General features: G+C 34.9%; 1 protein-coding gene across 15 annotated transcripts in view; it reads left to right on the top strand.

Moving 5' to 3' along the window:
• The window catches only part of NOL4 (nucleolar protein 4), a 384,666-nt gene that overhangs the window by 205,880 nt on the left and 154,066 nt on the right, over positions 1–24,720 (top strand). For 13 of the 15 annotated variants that reach the window (XM_019014258.4, XM_055368017.2, XM_055368018.2 and 10 more), the window contains one exon: positions 8,094–8,377. In XM_019014258.4, coding sequence (XP_018869803.3) covers positions 8,094–8,377 — 284 coding nt within the window. Of the gene's footprint in view, positions 1–4,043; positions 4,241–8,093; positions 8,378–24,720 lie in introns of those variants that run through there. The other 2 variants (XM_004059315.5, XM_031003773.2) reach the window with 2 other exon arrangements.

Genomic DNA, 24,720 nt, shown 5'->3' with positions numbered 1-24,720 from the left:
ACATGGATTTCACACACAGCAGCATTAATGCATTATATTATCTGTGACATTGTTTGCCTTATTTATAGCTATATCATCTATGTCTATAATGTTAACTGGGTAAAACACTAGACTGGATTCCATAGAGGAACACAAAGAAACAAAAGATGTAGAATACCTACCTTGTGGAAATGTACATTCTAGCTGGTAAATAGATTTTAAATGTCACAAAATGACAAGGTGTTGCAAGGTGAGAAGAAGGACAACACAGATCCCCCACTGAAACCTACCATATCAGTGTTGGACTTAGGGATCTGAAACCTGTGAGTTATGATAATATATTATGGTACAATTCAAGATAAGTGAAGAAAGTAGCATAGCATCTAGTTCAGGAACACTTACCCTGGATTCCATAAGTAGATCTGAGATGTGCATTGGGAGGAAAAAAATCTATGTAAATATTTTTTCACTTACTTCTGAATAAAATTTTAACTTTTTTTCTATTATGACTATAAGAAATATAACATAGTGGTATTTACAATAACTGTGACTTTGTCAACAAAATAAATCTAATATTTTCCAACATAGTATAAAAATATCAAAATACACTTCTGCATATAATTTTATATAAAATAGCTAATTCTGTGAAATCCTGAACAAGCTAATGGGTAAGCGTGAAAATAGTACAGTCATGTGTCACATAATGATGTTTCATTCAATAACAGATCTCACATACAACAGTGATTTCATAAGATTATGTTATATATTTTGCTGTACCTTTTCTGTGTTTACACATGTTTAATTACACAAATACTTACCACTGTGTTATCTTTGCTGACAGCACTTGGTACAGTAACATCCTGTATAGGTTTGTAGTCTGGAATAATAGGCTATACCACATAGCCTAAATGTATAGTAGGTTATGCTATCTAGGTTTGTGTAAATACACTCCATGATGTTCACACAATGGTGAAATTGCCTAACAACATATTTTTCAGAATGTATCCCTCTCGTTAAACAATGCATGATTGTATTTTGCAATTGTTTAGATAATTAAGAAGCCATTTACAAGTTATTGCATAATAGCCAGTTTTAAAAATGTGTCATCTTGGAATTGGGAGAAAATTTTGTTATGGGTCAGTTAATAGCAGCTTAGAGGTAGGAACAGAGATAAATAAGCTTCCTCAAACTACACTCACATAATCAATGGGTTTTTACTAGTACCCTGCCCCCTGCCAGGAGAATAATGAACGATTTTATGAGTGCTCCCAGAAAAAGAGTACACAGTAAAATATCCACTACTCTAAAATATACAATTTTGTTCAGACACGGTGCATTGCTAATGCCTGTAATTCCAGAACTTTGGAAGGATGAGGCAGGAGGGTTGCTTGAGCCCAGGAGTTCAAGACCAGCTTGGGCCACATAGTGAGACCCCCTCTCTACAAAAAGTAAAAAAAAAAAAAAATTATCCAGGCATGGGGGTGCACACCTGTAGTCCCAGTTACTTGGGGATCTGAGGTAGGAGGATCACTTGAGCCCAGGAAGTTGGGGCTGCAGTGAGCTGTGATCTCATCACTGCACTCCAGCCTGGGAGAAAAGAGTGAGATCCTGTTTTATATACATATATATCCTGTTTTATATACATATATATATATACACACACACACACACACACATACATACACACATGTATATACATATATACACACACATGTATATAGACACACATACACACACACACAAAATTCTTTGTTTTAGTATGTACAACATACTAATTCCCTGTCCTCTTCCAACTTTTTTCTGCCTCTGATGCTTTTTCTTATGCCATCTCCTAAACTGGGATAACCTCCACCGTCCCCATTATACATCTATATATATCTCACCCTCTTCAAATTCCACCTCCTGTAAAAGACCTTCCCTGATACACTTTTCATCCCCAGCAATACATAGGTGACTTTTCTTTCTCTGAGGAACCTTTTTATTCATGATGCTTGATATGAAACTCTCATGGAGCAGATAGTATTTTCTACCTTGCATTGTAATTCTTATGGTCTAATCTTAGATAAGAACAATTTTTATATGGAGTCTCTTTGGACTCAACAGTGCCAAGAACAGTATCTTGTGCACATAGATGTTGGGTTAAATATTGTAAACAACATAATATAAGCAATATAAATTAACTCTTCATTGATAGGTAAGAATTAGTTTTATTATTTAATTGTTGCACTGAAATTTAGTTATATGCTTTGAGACATCCAGCTTATCTCTATGCCTTCACTGTAATAACCTCTTTCAAGTAGATCCCATTCTTCCATGACAAAGAATGGATTAAGAGCTATCAAACAAGAGTAAGAGTGTCACCCTTTTGGACAGTTTAGTAGAAGGCTGAAACATCTGTTATTTTCTTGCCTTCAATAAAATCAGTTTTATCATTTTAAAACAAATGTCGTTTAATCTTTTAGTAGTAGTCACACATATATATATACATACCTACATACATACATAATATGTATATACATATGCATTTGTTTACATCAATAAACTTAAGTATGAATGTTTTGACTTCAAAATGTCCCATTATTCTTTTGCACATATTTAAGATAACATTACTAAATAGTATATAATCCAAATTATATTTTGCAAATACAATACAAATTGCAATTTGCAATTTTGATTGTTTATGTTTCTGCAGGTTTCAAAGCACAGGACTTTGTGGTCAGGAATTGAGGTTTTTGCATGTAAGATAACAAAAACAGAGAGCAGGGCTATGTAATTAAATGTTAAAAACTGTGTTATAGAGGATAAGTAAAACATAAATTCAAAGAATGAAAAGGTCATCACCAAGTTTTAAGGAAGGAAAATGAGGAATTTCTAGGTGACAAAGGAGCTTAAGCCAGAAATGAATCAGAGAGTCAGACTCCAGGCAGAAACTGGGCTGGAAAGTGCTACCGAGGATTCATTCAGCCTACGTTACCTGCTTTGTGTTGCAGAGTAAAGGCAGTTATGGTGTAAGATTTAAGGTATGGCCTAGTGATAGATAAGCTTCCTTTGTTGTTGTTGTTGTTGTTGTTTGTTTTTTGTTTTGTTTTGTTTTGAGCCTGGGAAAAGACAGAGCAGAGACTACAAGGGGTAAAGGAGAGTTGCACTTAAACTATTTTACTGGGAGAAGACAGAGCAGAGACCACAAGGGGTAAAGGAGAGTTGCACTTAAACTATTTTGCAGTTAGATTTCAAAGGAATTTTTAATTTTTTTCTACTTTTTTGGATATGAAGGTACTAATCTTTTCAGCAAGGCTATTTACATCTATATTTTGGACCTAATACTTAGTTTTATGGTAAGATGTGAAAGAGAAGTTTTCTAAGGGGGGCATCAAAGGACTAGAGGAGGAAAATTGTGGTGAATTTGGGGAAAACAATAAAATCTTTGTGGACCCTGTGAGCATCTGACCTGAATTTTGGGACTAAATTTCCAAGTACTAATGTTAAAATGAGCATTATATATATATATATATATTTTTTTCCTGTTAATTTTGCCTAAGGCATTTGGCCTAAAGGACATGATGCTGAGCTACTGAAAGTAACTGAATAAGAAAGTAGGTCAGGTACTTTGGGAGATTACATATACACACACACACTTAAGTACACACACAGGTACACATATACATTAACATAATATTTTAGGTCAATTCTCTTCATACAGATAGAGCTAATTGTTGAATATGATGCTGATGAAACCACTTTTCTACAAAATGCTGGTGGGATAACTTACAGTATTTCTAGGGTCTCTACTAATTCATGGAAGGAATGGGGAGTAGCAAAAGAGAAACAATAAAATGAATAATCTGCCATTTACTGTGTTACTAGACCTTCTAGACAAGAAGGAGCCTCATCTGTGCTCGCAGAGATAGCACAATAATTCTCCAACACTAAATCCATCCCATCAAAAGTAGCCACAGAACAAATTAACTCCCGACATCCAACTGCCCTCCTGATGTCACTAGATTCCACACTTCCTTGTCATCACATTCCACATTCTCCTCTGTTGCTAGGTACCCTGGGCACTCTTATTTTCCAAAGCTCCAGGTGCTGTTTTCCTTGGGACTCATATACAGAGTCTTTGGTTCAAATGCTATGGTACCCAGACTGAAACCTTGAGAGAAGAACCACCGCCCTGGCCCAGTGAACCTGAAGGCCATACCCACAGATCTAAATACTGCACCCTCTGTGTAGCAGCTACTCAGGATGGAGCAAACTATGTTGGGTAAGGAAGCAGATTACCCCTTTAAAGTGATGACCTGATATGAATTGGTTACAGGAGTCTGAGATCTGCGATTTTAAATTCTTAAAAAGTATCTTTTAGGGAGAGAGGGAAAGAGAATAAAAATGGTTAACATGATTACATGAAACTCAGTAATAGAAAATTCTTAATTTATCCTCAGTTTAATATCTGCTCACTGTTCTATATGGTATTTTTTAAATAAAGACATCAAAAACTTTGTTTTAAATTTGAATTTATAGGACAGTGTTGTGAGACATTATTGTTTTTACCATTTAAATTACAAAATATGTGAGTATGTATATTTGATACAAATGAGTAAATCATGTATTTGTTTTTCTTAAAACATACTGATTTACTCAGGAATGAAATATGTAATGCTGTTGAATTTAGTTACCTTGGTAACATCTGGAGTGAACTACTCCATCTAAAAATATTTTCTACCTTATTGTTTATACTTTTTATTGATATAAAAACAAGGCACTTATTAAAGCCTTTTCTGACAAATAATAATGTTTACCTTACCTGAAAAATAAATGAATGATATACCATTTATTAGGTGTACATAATGATTTCAGATTGAAGAAACAGATCTAGGATGTTTAGTTTTTAACCAAGATAGATATTGGATTTGTCTTATGCTAATGTAGATTTTATTTTAAAATGTAATATATACTTAGGGTTATTTAACCTAAGAACGTATTGACAAAGCTTTCATACATTAAATGTTACTATATTTTTTAAAGGATTCTAGAACACAAATGTTAAACCACTTTTTTTCATGAATTAAAAATTGGAGTTGAATATTTTCATTGTGCTCTTCTTTGGTCTTTTGTGGGAAATAATAAAGTAATAAAAATCATCTCCATAATTTAGCATAAGAATTTGAATTGGCATAAAAAGAACATGCACACATTTATCTAAATTACTTATATAAGTCATCCCCTTAATTCTGCATTTCAAAAACCCTAGACGTTTCATGTTAAAATAATATTTTGAATCCCTGGATTAATACCTATGGAAAGTACCATGTAATAAAAAATGTCATATTATTTATGGCCAGTTTCCTAAATTTTCCTATGTATTTTTTCTTTCCACATCAATTCTTTCTTTGATGGGTACATAAAAAGAGTAATTTAATAGAATTTTGCCATTTGAACATATTTTAACATTTTTCACAGGGTAGTCTTAGAAAACTGTTTTAAAATATTATTTCAGGCCAGGCATAATTTGTAATGAAAAAATATTATTTCATTACAAATTAAACTTAAACCTAATGTGCTTTGTTTTTATATTTTTTATTTTATTTTATTTTATTTATTTATTTTTTTGAGATGCAGTTTCGCTCTTGTTGCCCAGGCTGGAGTGCAATGGCGCGATCTCAGCTCACTGCAACCTCTGCCTCCCAGGTTCAAGTGATTCTCCTGCCTCAGCCTCCCGAGTAGCTGAGATTACAGGCACATGCCACCATGCCCGGCGAATTTTTGTATTTTTAGTAGAGATGGGGGTTTCACCATGTTGGCCAGGCTGGTCTCAAACTCCTGACCTCAGGTGATCTACCCACCTCAGCCTCCCAAAGTGCATGAGCCACCGCGCGCAGCCTGTTTTTTAATTTTTTACTACAGATCTGGCTTCATCTTAGACTCTTGCCTATTCCATTACTACTAGTCATACCAGTCCTATTCTCACGATTTTTCTAGTTGTCTCCTCTTTTTCTGCATTGCCACTGCTTCAGAAGTTTGAGCTTTTAAATATGCCGAATTAGATGACTTCTAAATCTCTTAATTGGTCTCCCCAACTTCCATTTTTCCCCTTCATACCATTCTCCTCATCAGAGTCAGAATAGTCTATTTGAAATATAACTTTTTCCATGTCACTTCCCACAATAAATTAAAACTGTTATTTGCTCCCAGAATAAAATCCAAGTTCTTTGATAAACAAAATGCTTTTCTTGGTATTCTCTTTTTTTCTTTCTGTTTATCTTTTCCCATTCTCTTTTCTTGCACTCCAGACTACTCTTACTTCTCACTTGCCCTGCATATGCTGACCTCTGTGACTTTGCACGTGCTGATCCCTCTACAGAGAATGCTCTTCCCCAACTTCTCCACCTGGTTAAGGCACACTCACCTTTGGGAATTCAACTCATGTCACCTTCTTTAGGAAGCCTTCTATGATGTCTTTATCCCTTGTATTAGATCACAGCCTTCTTGCTCTGCATTTTAATAGCATGTTTGTTTTTCTGTCTCTCTTAATTATCTGTGAACTTGTTGAAGACAGAGTCTTTACAGGCCAAATACTTAACCCCATATTGGTCAGAGTAAGCACTTAACAAATGTTAGTGAATAAATGAATGAACATGTGAGTTATATCACTCTTTCAGAATTTGAATATAATTCCCATGAATGTAATTGATTAGAAAACATTAACTATTTCATTACACCCCTCAAAAAAACATACTTGATAACATTCAGAAAATTAAAAATCACAAGTATTGAATAATATTTCTTTTGCTCAGCCATATTTATATGATTTCACTAATAGCTTTTAACTAAATGAAACAATTTAATACTTTTTCCATCATAATTTTTAAAAATCAGTAGCAAATTTTTATCATATAAGATAAAACTAATTAAGAAAAATAGAATGTTATTTCATGTAATCTTTGTCTATGTGTTTTTTTACAAAATTGGGATCATACAAACCACACTCTTTTGTAGCTAGATTTTTGTGTTTAGTACTTCATGACTCACATCCCCATATCTTAAAATGGAATATTGAATAACTACATAATATTCTAACAATTTCAACATTTATTTAAATAATCTACTTGTGGTAATTTAGGTCATTTCTAATTTTTTGCTATTATGAACAACACTGATATAAATGTTTACCTACAAAGAGATACGCACAATGATTAAACTTCTTAGGTATTAAACTCCCAGAAGTGTAATGACTGGAACAAAGTTTATGAGGACTTTTAATGCTTTAGATGCATCTTAAACACTCATTCAGCTGATACTGATGCACATTCCACCAGCAGGATAAATGATGCTTTTTATCAGAGAATTTTTACCAAATCTAGATATTCTTACTGGAAAAAAAAAATTTGCAAAATAATTGGTAGTTATTTAATTCTCTTTGTTTTTTTTCTTTGAGATTGCATTTGAGATTGAACTGTTCTCTCAATTCTGTTTTCTTCTTCTTATTTTATTTCACTTATTGTGCCTAAATGTGCTGTGTTAGCCCATTTGCATTGCTATAAAGGAATACCTGAGACTGGGTAATTTATAAAGAAAAAAGGATTATTTGGGTTACAGCCCTGCAGACTGTACATGAAGCATAGTGCCAGCATCTACTCCTGGTGAGGGCTTCTGGAAGCTTACAATCATGGTGGAAGATGTAGGGGATCCAGTTTGTCTCATGGTGAGAGAGGGAGCAAGAGAGAGAGAGAAGAGGTGCCAGGCTCTTTTTAAATTTTAAACAACTAGCTCTCCTATGAACTCCCAGAGCAAGAACTCACTCATTACCATGGGGATGGCACCAAGCCATTCATGAAAAATCCACCCTCATGACCCAAACACCTGCCACTAGACCCCACTATGGACATTGGAGGTCACATTTTAATGTGAGATTTAGTGAAGACAAAACATTCAAACCTTATCATGAGCCTACTAGATTAAAAATAACAATACCTGCTTTACAAGCTTATTGCTGAGGATGAATTACATATTGTATGTAAAATGCCATTCACATAATGGTAGCTCAATAAATGCTAGTTGAAGTAGAATCTGAATAGCATATTAATTAAAATCAAAATATAACTTTTCCTTTCCAACAGATGATTCTGCTGCAGAGAGCTTTAATGGCAATGAGACTCTGGGGCACAGTTCAATTGCTTCAGGGGGAACACACAGCAGGGAGATGGGAGACTCCAACAGTGATGGCAAAACTGGGCTGGAGCAAGATGAACAGCCACTGAACCTGAGTGACAGTCCCCTCTCTGCGCAGCTAACTTCGGAATACAGAATAGATGATCACAACAGTAATGGGAAAAACAAATATAAGAATCTTCTAATTTCTGACCTCAAGATGGAACGAGAGGCGAGAGAAAATGGAAGCAAGGTATGATCACATTACAATTTCCAGAATTTTTGAGTTGGTCATGAAGGTCACAAAAAATACCTATGCATATAGCAGATAAACATTATTGTTAATAAAAATATTATAAACAAATCCAATAAGAGGATACCAAGAAACTTATGACCAAGCATATTGTGTGTTTATAACATATGATTTCAGGAATAATAGCAAAATGAATCGTGTCTCAAAGCTGTGGGTGTTTTTAGATCCGGAGAATCACTTGAGTTAGTGTTTCTCATGTATATAATCTATTTGTATGAATCTCTCTGGGAATTTGTTGAGCTCAGATGTGACAGTTTCAGCCTCAGTACACAATTTTCTACTATAAAAGGATCACTATCTAGTTTCTCCTAGATGGATAGGTGTAAGTAAAGATAAAGTTTCAATTAAATTCTTCAGTTTGCTTTGGAGACCTGGGGACTTTGATCAGTAATTATCTTTGTGGACACTAAATAACGGTTAAGTGTGAGGGTCCTGGATGAAGTTTGTGGATTAATTATTTTAAGAAATGATTTATCATAAATTATATCATACAAAAGACAAAAACATATTTCAGACGTATCTAAATGTTTAGATTCTTTATATTAATATTAGAATAAATTACAACCCTCTCCCATTCCCAGCTGACTTTTTTTTAATTAAGCTTAAACTTCTGCTAGTTTGAGATAACACATGCTGGTGACTTTGCTCTATGATTTTTGAAGGTGTACTTTGGAACATATGAGGGTTTTTATGGAATATACCTTTTGAGTGCCTTCCCCAGCCCTTACCTCTAAGTCAGAGTTGTAGAACTTGTTTTTTGACATAGATCCTTAAAGCAAAATGTCTTAATCTGGATTAATTTCTGAATTTGCTAAGGCATTATGCTTCCTAAATTGGCTCTATTTAAATCTTCTTGCTTGCCTGGGGGTGTGTTGTTTTATCCTCTTTTAAGCAAGTCACTAGACATTAGCCGACACCTAAGCACTCCTGCCTGAGGGAGGCTGCTACAACTTTTGCTGTGGCAAATGTTCAAATATCCTCCTCAGTGGTTTAAAGCCAAATTACATAAACACAAATGATTTTATATTTGCTAACATGATCTGATTCACTGTGCACTGTGTTACATTTTACAGAACAAAATAACTCCTAAGTTTCCCTGCCCTCCACGTAAACCTGTCTTTATGAAGTTTAAATAATCATGAAATGTTCTTTCTATGCTATGTGTCTATTAAATTTTTTTCTAAAATTATTCGATGGTTTGCTCTTCTTTTTTTTTATTCCCTTATTCAGTATTACTCTGGGAACGATGCTTATTAAAACATATTTTTGCACATATTAGACAGAATGAAGTGACTTTTCTACCTCTATTACAATGGAGTTGAGAAGCACAGATGGTTTGGGCTGCTTGTGAGGGTTAAGATGATAAATGAGCCTAGAAGAGAAGATACCCCTGATGCACTTAATAATTTATGGCTTAGTAAATGAAGAATACTTCCCACAGCCAACTGAGGAATAGCCAAAGACGCAGAAGAAAAATCAGAAGGGTGTAATGTATGAAAGCTAAGCAAAGTCCACCTTTGAAGGAGAGTGTAGGCAGCTCCAATGGACAATGTTGAGAAATCAAATAAGATGAAGATAGAAAATAGTTAAATTTGTGAGAGAAGTTTTGATAGCACATTGGGAAAAGAATCAAGAGATATTATTTTTATTATTGTCTTCAAAAAGAACATAGTAAATACTTAGCACCTATGAAGGACAAATACATCTAGAGATATAAACGGCAGGAGTACTAGAGCTAATAATATCATATCATCTATTGAAAATTTGCTAAAAGTAAATTTTAGATGTTCTTACCACATGGAAGTGATGGCTATGTTAAGTTGCTTACCTGGAGTAATCATTTCACTATGGATAGGTATACAAAACATCATGTTGTACAACTTAAATTTATGCAATTAAAAATACTTGGCATAATTGCAGCAATGGAGTAGGTAGCAGAGACAACTCAGAAATAACAGTCTTTATTCACAAGGCTCTTGAAACATAATTTTGAGAAAGAGGATACACATACATAGAAAAGTTTCTTAGAACAAGTACAGACAATACTTATTCTCGTATTAAAACAGTAAGACTTTAAGTAAGAAAATGCTATTTGAAGTAACAGTCAAAATAGGTTTCCTAGAGGAACTGAGGCTTGAACTTTGAAGGAAATATAAGATTACCATTTTATTTCTTTCAGAAGGGGTCTCTTGCTAGACACTATGAAGGGCCTGGAATGCAGATAGGGAAGATGACTTGGTCTCAGGCTAGGGAATCATTGTCCATTCTGACCTCAGTATGATTTTATCACTTCCTCATGACATTGAGGAAGAACATGACATCCTTTTGCAGGATAAACTAGTGGTTACAGTCTGATTCTGTAAGTGATATGAGGGACATATGGTCAGGAGGGTGAAATGAAATGAAAGAACAGAGGAAGGGTGCTGAGGGACTATAATGATTCTTCAGGAAAACTCTAAAGAGAGATTGTTGCCAGAGGTGAGCGTGGAATGGCAAGTAGGAGTTATTCTGATTATGTATGGGAGAGGGGTAAGCATGTTTTAAGGCACAGAGCCATGAGAGAGCGTACCTGGCATGGGTATTTGCAAGGAGCTTAGCATGGCTGCAGCAGAGAACATGTGTGAAGGGATGAAGTATAAAGCGGCTCCACCAATAAATGTAGGTCATTTTAAGGACTTCGGATTGTCTAATAGAAAGAGCTTAGTGGTCAGCTTAGAATTTTAGAAAGCTTGTGGTCAGCTTGGAATTTTATAAAAATTATTCTGGCAACGTTTTGGTGAATGAATAGGATAGGCACTAGAAAAAAGTAATGAGAGAATGCCGGTTAGATAGCTATTGTGGCAATCCAGGAGGAAAATATTGACAGTTGGAATCAAATAACTGACAATGAGAAAGAAAAGCAGAGATATAGTACAAAAAATTACTGAACATGTTATTTTTGTTCTTTTGACATTGTATTTGCAGGACTACCTATCTAACCTCCATAGGTTGTATTAATATATTGCCAAACTCCTGGGAGTGCCATTCACATAGCCTGCAATATGAATAGCATATTTACCTTTCTATATCCCATTAGTGTGAACATTCTGTGAATATAAGAATGATGTTTACCTTGTCCACTGCAGTATGCCTTACACCTGGCTTACTATCTCGTCTATAGATGTTTCTCAGTACTTTGAGGAAATATACAAAGGTTTATTGAATATGGAAAGCAAAGCATAGAGGAACATTCTAGAATGACTCCAAGATTTTTGGCTTTGTTGCCTAAGTGGATGACGAATCCGTTTACTAAGATTCAGAATGAGAAACATTTGGAGAAGCAGGTTTGACGTGTAGTTTACGGTGCACATGCAGTGTCCATTGGACATATTTAATAGGCATTCGGGGGACATGTGTCAGCTCTGAAGAAAGGTACAGGATGGAGAGAGAGACATTTTAAAGATTTCAGAGCAAAAATGCTGCTTGAAGCTGTGGTGGTTGATAAGATCACCTTGGGAGAGCGTAGAATGAGGAGAGAGTCGAAATATGTCATCTCGCAGAATATCAATCCATTAGGAACAAGTGATATAAAAGGAATTTGTGGAGAAACATATACCCAAGGAGAAAATGAAAGCAACTAGATAAGAAGGGGATATTTTAGAAGCCAAAATGTGGAGCATTTCAATATTGATATAAATTGTTAAACTAAGCGATCCTTAGATGAAGTGACATAGGCCTGAACCTGAACATTGGTTAGGAGAGTTAGTGCTCAGAGGTGGATTCAAATCACATGGCAGAAGAAACACTAACAGAATTAGTGGGAAATTTGATTGAAGACAGTTACAGAGGCTGAGATAGGAAAGCGGAATCATTTTAATTGCAAAGGAGACTGTGTCTGGAATTTCGCTTTAGAGATTCTTCCTGCAATCTTAATCCAAATGTAGAGTGCTCTAGGGTTCCTGCATCTGGATCAATACTTGCTTTACCCCAAGGCTATGAAGTGAACTTCATAGTAAAGTTTTGTTCAATCTGTGCAATCTTTTGTAGTCCTCAGGATTGTTCCATCACTTCTGTGTGACCTTTTGAAGTGACACTACATTTCTTCTTCCTTGGAGGGCTATAAAAGCTTAATTATATAGAATATGTGAAAAGCTTAGATTCCAGTGAGTTTAATATTGACCTGTTTCACAATTTTATTGTGAATAAAATCAAACAAAAATGATTATAAAGCATTGAAAAATTGAACAGTGAATAGAAGTGCTTAAAAAGAATAGTTGAGTTGGACTATGTCATTTACTGATTACTTATTATTATGCAAATTCACTCACTAGACTAGCAGGGAATCACATTAACTAATCTAAGGACTAAATGTATTGCACTGAATGAAGTTAGGTGATATTTATTTTCTACTTGCTGATGGCCGCATTTTAAAAGGACAACTAATAACATTAGAGCTCCAAAGAGAGCTGAAATGATGATAAAGAGCTTGGAAAATGAGACCCATGAGGAAGTGTTAAGGGATTAGCTATATAGAAAATGAAAGGCCAATCAAACACCAATCTAGGTATAGATGTTTTAAATTATTAATCAATGAGAATAGAAAGAATTCTAATGGCAGTGAATACTTAAAAACACTGTATTATTGACTTTTTAATTTTTGTTGTCTATTTATCTTTTACTATTTGTAACCCAGCTGCATTTTACTTTATATGGTTAAATATTCTGAAGCAATTTCCCAAAAGAATAATGTTTCCAATAAGGACTGCAGTGGGCGAGTGATTATTGTTGAACAGTTTATGTGCAACTGTGGTTACTGCATATTTGGGTCTCAGTTCCCAAGACCCCTAAATCTTCACTTTATTTAGTAGTATTTTATTTTGTCCACTGTGTTTCATGTAACTTTTTTCAATTAATCTTTAATTTTTTACCAAAACTGATACTACCATTCAGTTAGTTTATAAAATATTAATGGCAACTAACATTAATATTTGCTATATTTAATTTCATTTAAATATGATTAATGGAAGCAGCACATGTTTCAAAATATCTCTTTAAAAAAAGAAATTGTCTTTTACAAACTAAGAGCGATGGATTGACTTCTGTAATATTATCTTTGTCTTTGTTATATGGATATTCCTGCTCATTATTGGTTCAATTTAATGATTGTTAATGTCTGGCTTTTAGGTGTTATACACTTATATGGCCCAGGTGTTGTTTAGGGTAGAAGCAACAATATGTATTCTTATTCAGGGTAGAAACAACAATAGTAAATGTGCTTAATATGTGTGAGACACTCTCCTGAGTGCTAGAAGGACAAAGTTAAAAAAAAAAGAGTCTCTATCATTAAGAATTCACATTTTGGCTAGAAAAAGCGGACATATAAATGAGTGTATTATAATACAGAAATTGATTTGTGTGTGAGAGTCTCCTCTAGGCTTACTTATGCCTTGGAAGGTTCCTGAGTTAATTCTCATTGGTTAAATAGGAGATGGCCACTTAGCAATAGGGAATAGAGAATTCCAAACAGAGGAACATTGATGAACAGAGCACTGAGGTAAGGACTAGAAATGCTGAGGATGGAAGATGATGATTTAAGTCTGGAGACTAGAGTGTCAGACTAGGGAAGGTTTTGAATATCCTTTTGAAGCTTGGATTTTACTCTTCAGTTGACAAGGAATCACTTAAGGGTATAGGATGGAAAATAGTGTGGTCAGATTGTGTTTTGGGGTAGGAAAAATTCTGGCATCTGTTTTACAAGATGACTTTAGGTGGCATAAGAAGGGAGAAGTCTGCTAACAGAGAATAAGACTTGCCTTAGTAAGGTGGTAGTTGGGATGGAGAGGAGGGCATAAATTTAAGAAATATATAGAAAACTAAATGGACAGAATTGGGTGTTTGATTAGATAGGTGGTGGAGAGTATAAAAGAAACTTTAGCCACAGGATAAAGGATATATCAGTTTTGATATTGGGATACTATATCAACTGTAGTAATGATGAATATTGTATAATGCTTTCTTATTCATAACTCAAAGCAACCCAACGTAAGAAGAGCAAATACAGTTGTTAGCTTTATTTAAACAAAAGGAAATAAACTCTAGTGCCATTTAAGAAATTCCAGTGACATTATTAATACAATCAGATAAGTGATAAAGCCTGGTATTTAACCCAGGTCACCTGCCTCTGCAGCCTATGTAATTTTCGCTACACCCACACCTGCTGATGCTGTGTGAGACCAGTCATCTCTCTGGATCACGTGGTGACTATGACAGGCAAGCTATACAGAAAGGAATAGTATCTAATACAATCAGTGGATAGCTTTTTGATAAATAGCAAATACTTGCAGTGGCATTTCTTATTTTCTTATTTGAAATATCAGTTTTGCTTTTGATGTTTTAGTTACTTTATACCATGAAAAGAATGTAACAGATGCCTCTATCATAAAACTAAGCATTTCTTCAAAGTATCCTTTTATTGCTTTGGTTCATAAATGTAAATGAATGCATAACTGAATGAGAGTGGTTCTTTTAACAGCTCTAGGGTAAATTTTGAGCTTATATTTTATTAAATACCAATTTAAAACAGCATCTTCATATTATATACATATATAAACGTATGTATTTTGCATATAAACACACACACATATAAATAGTATATTCCATATTTAAAGATCACATATTCTTCAGTTCTGCTCATTACTGGATACATTTTTTTCTTAGGTTCTTAGTAGATTTTTTAAAAATAAAATGATACATAAGAAAGATATAATAAGGTTAATAGCTTTGTAGTATATGTCATATTGCAATCTAAATTTAAATGTCTACAATGCTTTTATGAATAAATACCCACATTACTAGGGATTGTAAAATCAACTATATTATATAGAATAATACAATTTTAAAATCAGGAACCACTTCATTTTACAGACAGGAAATTGAGACCCACCCAAATGACCTAACACCCAAATCAGTGTCCTTTTGAATCATTATGCTACCATGTTTGCCATTGCATATGCTCATATTCTCTATATGTTATTGCAGGAAGACGAAGGACAGGGCCATTAATTACAAGTGCCTATGCCTACTATGCATGTTCCAGTCCATGTTGGTTCATTTCACATTTTATATCTCAGGAAAATGAAGAAGGTGAGGGGCTTCTATAATTTATGCCTTGAAAAGTGCAAGGTGAAGTTGATTTTAATTCTGCGCATTCGGTGAAATGTGCATTTTGAGTTCCTTTTTAGACATATAATAGTTCATATGAGTTAGTACAAAATCTTAACTAGCCCTCCAGCCACTGATGCCATGTATTCATAAATAATCTGGTTAGTTATAGATTGTATTTTTGACCAAAATACAAAACAAAGAAAATTGACCCATCATTATCCTTATCTTTATTTGAGGCTTCATCAATACCTCAAAAATAAGTTGTCTATTTTGTTTATTTTTGTATTTAATTTTTGTTTATTTGTTTATGGGCTTTCTGTTTTTTGTTTTTTGTTTTTTGCTTATGTGTGTCTGTGTGCTTGTCTTTTTCCACTTGAGTTCTATCGTTAAGAATAAGGTCAAATGCTTAAAAATATCATTACAGTCTGTAGATGCCTTGAGAATAGTGGAGAATCTCTAAGAGAAAGAGCTATATTTTAAATACTCAGAAGTGATTTATATATGTCTCAAGATAATTGCTATTACCAGGACTCCTTAAAATATTCAGCATTGACCCAAATTTGGAGAAAGAATAAAAGAAAAAAAATTAATACTAGACTCATAGAGTTATAAATTCTAATTTGTTTCAATATGCTAGTTTACATTTTCATTATTAGATGAGCCTTACATTATGCACCATAAAGCAATTATCTGTAGCCTTCTTATTACTATTTATTTTATTTTTATTTAAAAATTTTAATTATTATGGGTACATAATAGGCATACATATTCATAAGGTATATATGATGGTCTCATACATGCATACACTGTGTAATAATCACATCAGTGTAATTGGAGTTTCCATCACCTCAAACATTTATCATTTATTTGTATCAGTAACATTCCAATTTCACTATTTTAGTTATTTTAAAATATGTAATGTTATTATTAACTGTAGCCACCCTGTTGTGCTATAAGGTACTAGATCTTATTCATTCTTCTAACTATATTTTTTGCAAACAACCCATCTGACAAGAGATTAATAACCAAAATTTACAAGAACCTCAAAGAATTTGATAGAAAAAAATATAATAATACAATTTAAACAATAGGCAAAAGGTCTGAATAGACATCTCCCAAATGAAGACATACAAATGGCTAACAGGTATATGAAAAAATGCTCAACCTCATTGATCATCAAAGAAATGCAAATCAAAACTGCTATGAGATGTGATCTCACCCCGTTAAAATGGCTTTTCTTCAACAGACAGGCAATATTGAATACTGCCAAGGATATGGAGAAAAGAGAACCCTCATATACTATTGGTGGGAAAGTAAATTAAAACAACCACTATGGAGAACAGTATGGATGTTGCTCAAAAATCTAAAAATAGAACTAGCATATACATATTTCAGCAACCCCACTGCCATGCATTTGTAAATAATCTGGTTAGTTATAAATCGTATTTTTATAAATTGTATGTTATAGGTATATTTCTAAAGGAAATTGGTATATCAAAGAGCTAGCTGTACACCCATGTTTATTGCAGCACTATTCACAATTGCTAAGATTTGGAATCAACCTAAGTGTCTATCAGTGGATTAATGGATTAAAAATGTATTACATATACACAATGGAATACTATTCAGCCGTAAAAATAACAAAATTCTGTCATTTGTAACAACATGGATGGAACTGAAGGACGTGTTAAGTGAAATAAGACAAGCACATAAAGACAAATTTTGCCTGTGTTTACTCATATGTGGAAGCCAAAAATTAAAATATTTGAAATCATGGAGATATAGTGTAGAATGATGGTTACCAGAGGGTGAGAAGAGTAATGGGGAGAGGGGGGAAGTGTAGATGGTTAATAGGTACAAAAACATGGTATGCTTTTTAATACTTTTAAAATTGCGATCTTAGGGTTAGCTGGGGTCAAGAGGATAACTCAGATGACAAGGTTAAAAAAAATAGCTAAGTCATAAACTCGGTCCCAAGGAAAAATGAAAGCATATATTGAGTACTCGTATACTATGTGCCAGGATTATTCTAATAACTAACTTATGTAATTCTCACTGTGATCCAATGGAATTAGGCTCTGTTAGTTTTCTCATTTTTACAGATTGGAAAACCAAGATTCAAAGAAATTGTATATATGATTATACTAAGAATTTCTAAAATTTGTATTTAAACTACAAATAATTTAACCCGCCTTTTAACCACTATAATGTTAAACGATCATGGTGTAGGCCTTGAGAATGAGTAGCTGCAAACTTGACCTGATGCTGAGACCCCCAGCTACTAGTTTGGGGTTCATAATTATTTCCTGATCAAGAAGCACACTTATCAGCTCTGTGACTTTGAACAAGTCTCTATCTTTTGAGCCTGGACAGTTCATCAATAAAATGGTGATAATAATTCTTAACCTATAGGCAATTATCAAGATTAAATAAGATGGTGTGCATGTTTTGCAATAAATGAAGTTGCTGCAGTGGTTGTTATTGGCTCCAGAATTTAGGGTTTAGCTGAATCTTGCAAAAATGTCTTCCATTCGTTAATACTCATTTGGAAGTGTAATACCTGTTTTTAATAGCCTAAAAAATTCTTACTGAGATTGGCAACTTGAAGAAGAACATTGATTTATTTAAGCTAGCAAATACTAGTTTTCTTTTCTTCTTTTGTCCCTTCTTCCTTATTTCCTTTGAGTTACACTTATTATCCAGGAATCTGGAATATACGCATTCCCAGAGGCATTTTATAGGCATTCTTGATCCCATTTCTGTGAGTAACATGCACTCATAAAATAGATTCTAGGATGTCTTATCTCTGCTCCTTAATATCTTTCCTGACCCCATTGGAATCTATCCAATTAAACTGTTACTTCCTTCATACCACCTCTCCTGATCACTACCTCAGCTAGAAAAAAAAAATCTTTTCTGCACTTCTAGAGGGGAAGATCCATGAGGAATGAGGGCAAGATGGCAGGGTGTTGGGTTGTAAGGTAGCACACTAAAGTGATTTACATGCGTGAAGCTTGCTTCCTGTCAAATGTTTGTTAAACAAAATGCAGTGACATGGGAATATGTTGCATTGATCTTATCCCATATACTTTTTCATTCTGGTAATTTCTTCTCATTGCCATTTGGCTTCCCTGAACTCCCAGCTATGCAGCTGACTTTAGCCTTAATTTGGAATAGAGTCTTTTCTCTTTCAGGCAATGTGTAAGCAGTTTTACCTCTCTGATGTATATATTCCCTTTTGAATATTTCACCAAAAACAGTGAATCAAATGAAATAAATTTCCATTATGGTGATTAAGGAGGATTGCATGATGGCAGGCTGATAAAGGAGATATTTGGGGCCTTATGAGCTTTGCATTGCGATTCTCAAATCACAATGTGCAAACTTCACGTAAAATAATTAAGTATTTTTTATCAATTACATTTTCACGTATGAGACAAATATTTTAAAGTAAAAATTAACCTGTAATATTTATTTTTACATTTTTCATTAACTAAGATATTATCACTGGTGTTAGTCCTCTGTATTATTCAGGATTCTCCAGACAAATAGAACCCATAGGATAGATAGATAGATAGATAGATAGATAGATAGATAGATAGATAGATAGAAAGTGATATATTATGAAGGACTGGCTCACACAACTGTGGAGGCTAAGAAATTCAATGATCTGCTGTCAGCCAGCTGGAGGCTCAGGAAAGCCCTGGTATAGGTCCAGTGTAAGCCTGAAGGCCTGATAACCATGGGAGCCAATGGTGTAAGTCCCAGTCTGAATTAGAAGACCACAAACCCAAGAGTGCCAACATCTGAGGGCAAGAGAAGATGAATGTTGCAGCTCAATGTTGCAGCTCAAAAATGGAGTGGACTTGCCCTTTCTCCACCTCTTTCTTTTATTTGGGCCCTCAACAGATCGGATGATGCCCACTCACATTGGTGAAGGTGATATTCTTCTTTGACCAGTTTACCAATTCAAATGCTAATCTCTTCCAGAAACATCTTCATAGACACACCCAGAAATAATATTTACAAGCTATCTCAACACCCTATAGCGCAGTCTAGTTGACTCAGAAAATTAGCCATCACAAGTCCCCCGCTTATTAACTTGGCACCCATATGCATCTTCTTAAACCATACTGAATCTCCAAATAAAAAAAAAATAACAAGGAGATAATTCTGCCTGACATGATACAACTATACTAAACGTAACAGAAAACAAACTAATGCCTTACCCAGAAGAGGAGGTAAAATCCATGAATGTTTATTCTTCTGATATGCAGTTGCTTAAATATGATGATGTAAAATTAACAATAATTAAATACCCTAATATAACGTCAGTACATCTTTTGTTATTTGTGAAGGGAATAAGACAGGAAAGAAAACAAAGATATTTGCTTAATATATGAATATATACATATAAGCATGTTCATAACAAAATAGGGAGGAGACACTCCTGGCAATTATTTTCCTATATTCAGTATCTAGTCTTGTCTTGATAGCTGGTATTTATACCTTCTTTTATTACCCATTCTGTATTCCATTTTCCTTCAACAAGCACCTCAGCTAGTCGTGGTTCTTAACTTCAGATTAAACCCAATCTTTCTTTTTGAAGAGTATGGGTTATTAGTAGCCTTGCTTGGATTGGGTTATTGTGATTTTTAATTGACCTTATATCACAGGGCCTGGTAACACTAAGCAATGCCCTAATGGATCTCCTGTATTCCAAACATACTCTTCCTCATCCCCACTGTGGAGTAGTACTCAAATTTCTTCGTGGTAGCCTGGAGCAATTACCCCAGCCAGCACAGCAACTCCCTTCTTATCCTATTGATTCAGAGGCATGAGAGGCTCAAAGTGGCTGGGTGGCAGTTTTGACTTCCAGCTGAACAGAATCATTGTTGTGTCTCCTGGTGGAAGCATTTATCTCCCTGGAACTAAGACCTGTAGGCCAGCAGAGCATAAAGTCATGGGAACAGGAAGCAAAACTTTTTCTAGTCTGTCTCTAGTGGTAATAATGAGTGATACCACTCCCATTTTCACTCCTTGATTCCTGGACTCATGAATCCTGGCTATCAAAGACACAGCATCATACATTAATTTTTGATTTGAAGCACATGTAGCCTTTGAAGAACCTTGCCCCAGCCCTTTGAGGTATTCACACCTAGCTGGCACTGTAACTGAGTCTTCCAAAGATCATCCCACCATTCTATTAATCAGCTGTTTCAGGATGGTAGGGAACATAGTAAGACCAATGAATTCTATCAGGATAGGCCTATTGCCACAATTCTTTTGCTGTAAATTGAGTCCCTTGATTAGAAGCAATGCTATATGAAATCCCAGGTAGATAATGCATTCTGTAGGTTCATGGATGGTAGCTTTGGCAGAAGTGTTGTGTGCAAGAAGGGAAAATTCATATCTAGAGTGTCTGTTCCAGTAAAGATAAAACATTGTTCCTTCCATGATGGAAGCAGTCCAGTTGAATCAGTCTGTCACCAGATAGCTGGCTGGTTACCCCAGGGGATGACTCTATATCTAGGGCTCAGTATTGGTGTCTGCTGCTAGTAGATTGGGTACTCAGCAAATTGGTTAATGCCCAGCCACACTGGTGAGGGTAAGCTTTTTTACTCTGTTTACCAATTGAAATGCTGATCTCTTCCAGAAACACCCTTGCAGACACTCTCAGAAGTAATGTTTTACCAGCTATCTGGGCATCCCTTAGCCTAATCAAGTTGACACATAAAATTAACCATTACATTTTCTCCTTAGAGATGTCTTAGAATGCTGAAATAATTCAATAAATTTAGTATTATTTGGAACAATCTTTGGGTCAGAACTGTACAAGTTATCAAATATTCATCAGTTTCTATATAAGTCTGGTGCCCTACTAAAGACTGAGAGCTATAAAATTGTTTCTGAAAGAGAAATACCAGTTACTGAATTAACTAAAAATGTAAAAAAAAGTCAGTTTTTATGTGCAAAAAATATTCTGTGAAAACACAAAGTAGGAAATTGAAGAAGGCTTCAAGGAAGAAGGCATGTTGTATAAGCCCAAATTATAAGCATCACTTTCATGAGAGAAATTTGAGGAGGTGAAAAGAAAGAAGAGAATAGTCACAAAAGCAGGAGGCAGCAAGGTTCTCTGGGAGAAAATAACCATGGAGTTCAGAAGGACTGAGGGGTGCATGAAGGCAAGTCAGGAGAGGCACTTTCCAGAGGGTTAGGCCTGGCAGGCTATTTGATTTTTATCCCTGAGTATGGGGAATCATCGAAGTATGTAAGCATTACAGTGATGCAATGAGTGTGAGCCTTGGCCAGGAGGACATCTCAGCACTACGTTGAATGGTTTGAGGATGCAAGAGACAGAAGGTGGAGATCATCCTCCAGAGGACAGGCGTAAGAGCCATTGCCAGGGCAGGAGGATTGCCAGCCTCAGTTTCGAGATTATGGAGTTTCAAGTGCTAGAGGATCATTAATTTTGGCTGATAGCTGGAAATGTGAGGTCAATAGTGAGGATGAGGCCCAGAAAGAAAAGAAATAGAGGCCTGAAGAGTGTCACCAGGTTGCCATAAGGGAAGTTGCCAGTCAGAAGATCTGAGCCTTTCACTAATGTATGAAAGAAGAGAAAACAGTGATGAAGGATCAAGATGAAGCAGAGAGCCAGAAAACAGGAAGAATCCAGCATAGCCAGTCCCAAAGTACACGAAAAGATGGCAATGGATCCTTCTGAAGGATGCAGAGAGAGATGGAGTAGATGGAAAAGCAAAATGGGCCATTGAATTGCATGTCCCTGGAGGACAAATCTCAAAGCACTGAGGCATGAACCAATATATGATTTCTTCAGAAAAAGAAAAAACATGTAGTAAAAGGATTCATTGCATTTATATTAGTTTTTAAATTATTTTTGGTTATAATATCTGTATGATTAAAACAATAAAATATAAGATAAAGTTGGTATTTTAACACGGTATCTCAACATTTACTTTTCAGTTGAATTTAGCAGTTTGAGCACCAAATAGGAAATAAGCCCTGAAAGTGCAGAAATGGAAAAAGCATAGGTTTGCACTCCCAAGTCATCAAGAAAAGCAAGGAGACATTAAACTTGCTACAACATGACAGTCTGATAAATGCAATAAAGTAACATTGAAAGTAAGTCATGAATATAAGAGGAAGATTCATTTTATTGAGAGGAGGAATAGGGATGTCAGTTTGAGGTTGTCTGGGAAGATTTTCCTGAAAATGTCACCTTACCTGGGTTTTAAAAGAAAAATAGTTTCCAGCCAGAAAAATGAATAAAAGCAATTTTAATTTGACTAGGGTGTGTGGGTTTAGATAGTTAATCTCTCTTTAACTCAGTTTACTTACCCATAACATGAGAGAATGATCTTTATTGCAAAAAATTATTTATATAATCATCAACATAGGTTTGCTCTTTATTATATGCTAAGCCCTGAGTAAAAATGTTAAGGATATGGTAACTGTGATGAAAATCAAATGAAAACAAAACAAAAAAAATCTTTAAGATGTTTACTGTTGTCCCAAGACAAAATTAAAAGGCGCTGTCATTACGTGTGTTATAACTATAAATGAATGAAAAAAGAATCAAACTCTGCAAAATATTTGAAGAGATTTATTTTGAGCCATATATGAGTAACCAATGGCCCATGGCACAGCCTTGGGCGAGCTTGAGAACTTGTGCCCAAAGTGATCAGGCTGCAGCTTAGTTTTATACGTTTTTAGGAAGCCATAAGACATCAATCAATACATATAACATGGACACTGGTTTGGTCTGTAAATGTGGGATAACTGGAAGGGAGAGGAGTGGTTTCCTGGTCATAGGTGGATTCAAAGATTTTCTGATGGGCAGTTGATTGAAAGAGTTATCTAAAGACCTGGAATCAATAAAAAGTAGTGTCTGAGTTAAGATAAGGGATTGTAGAGAGGAAGTATTTTATTATGCAGATGAAGCCTCCAGGTAGCAGGCTTCAAAGAGACTAGATTATAAATGTCTCTTATCAGACTTAAAGGATCTGTCTTAAGGTCTGTAATTTGATGTTAATGCTGGTCAGCTGTGCCTGAATTCCAAAGGGAGGAGGGTATAATGAGGTACGTCTGACCCCCCACTTCCCATCATGCCCTGAACTAGGTTTCAGGTTAACTTTGGAATGCCCTTGGCCAGGGGGAGGATCTGTTAGTTAGTTGAGGGCCTTAGAATTTTATTTTTAGTTTACAAGGCAGTAAGTGAAGCAAATGATAACCAAACAGTCTTGCTGAAGAACAGGAAAGTGTGAAGTGTGTATGAGAATGATGGGCACTAGGGCATCCTTATACCAGAGGTGAGGCAGTAATGAGAGGAGATAAGGCAGGGGCCAGAACAAGAAGGTATCATATGCATACTGAAGGGCTTATACTTTATCTTACAGGGAAAATTAATAAGAAAAAGATTTCCAGCAGCAGGAAATATGTGGTTGCATATACATTTTTAGAAAGCTAAATAATATGCTTTTCTAAATCCTTAAGGTTTTTAATATAATCAAAGTGTTAGATTTGCAAAAGTGGTAAGGTAAATTTTGTTTCACTTTTTAAACAAATATTTATTCAGGGTGTACGATATGCCACATATCATGCCGGCCACTGAGGATGCAAAGATCAACAAAATGCAGTTGCTACCCTATAAAAGCTCAATCTATTGAGTGAGAGAGCTACATAGATAATTATAATAAAACACATACAATAATAAAGATACTCACTAGGCAGCATACTTACATGAAGAAAATTTCAGAACCCTGGGAAATATCAATAAAATCCAGAAGATAATCATGTACTTTAATGCTTGTTCTTAAGAAGTTCACAGAAAGGGTAGATTTTTGAACTAAATGCTCAAGTAAGTAACAAAAATAACATGTAAAATTATGTCTGCACCTTCTGAAAAACAATTATTATGCAAGGACACAGAGAATGATTTTGAGTGGGTTTTCCTGGCACTCCTCTTTTTGAAAAATGGGGATAATGTTTACTCATACAAGTTTCATATAAAGAATTAAAGAATGCCTACATCATGATCCCAGGTTTTTATCTTAAATGTAAATCATGGTCACTTTAGACTTCAATTACAGTGGAGTAAAATGTGAGCCCTTAATGGAACT

The sequence above is a fragment of the Gorilla gorilla genome, chromosome 17 (assembly GCF_029281585.2).
Source record: "Gorilla gorilla gorilla isolate KB3781 chromosome 17, NHGRI_mGorGor1-v2.1_pri, whole genome shotgun sequence".
Classification (NCBI taxonomy): Eukaryota; Metazoa; Chordata; class Mammalia; order Primates; family Hominidae; genus Gorilla; species Gorilla gorilla.
The sequence above is the reverse complement of the archived record's forward strand: the minus strand, read 5'-3'. Positions and strand labels throughout refer to the sequence as shown.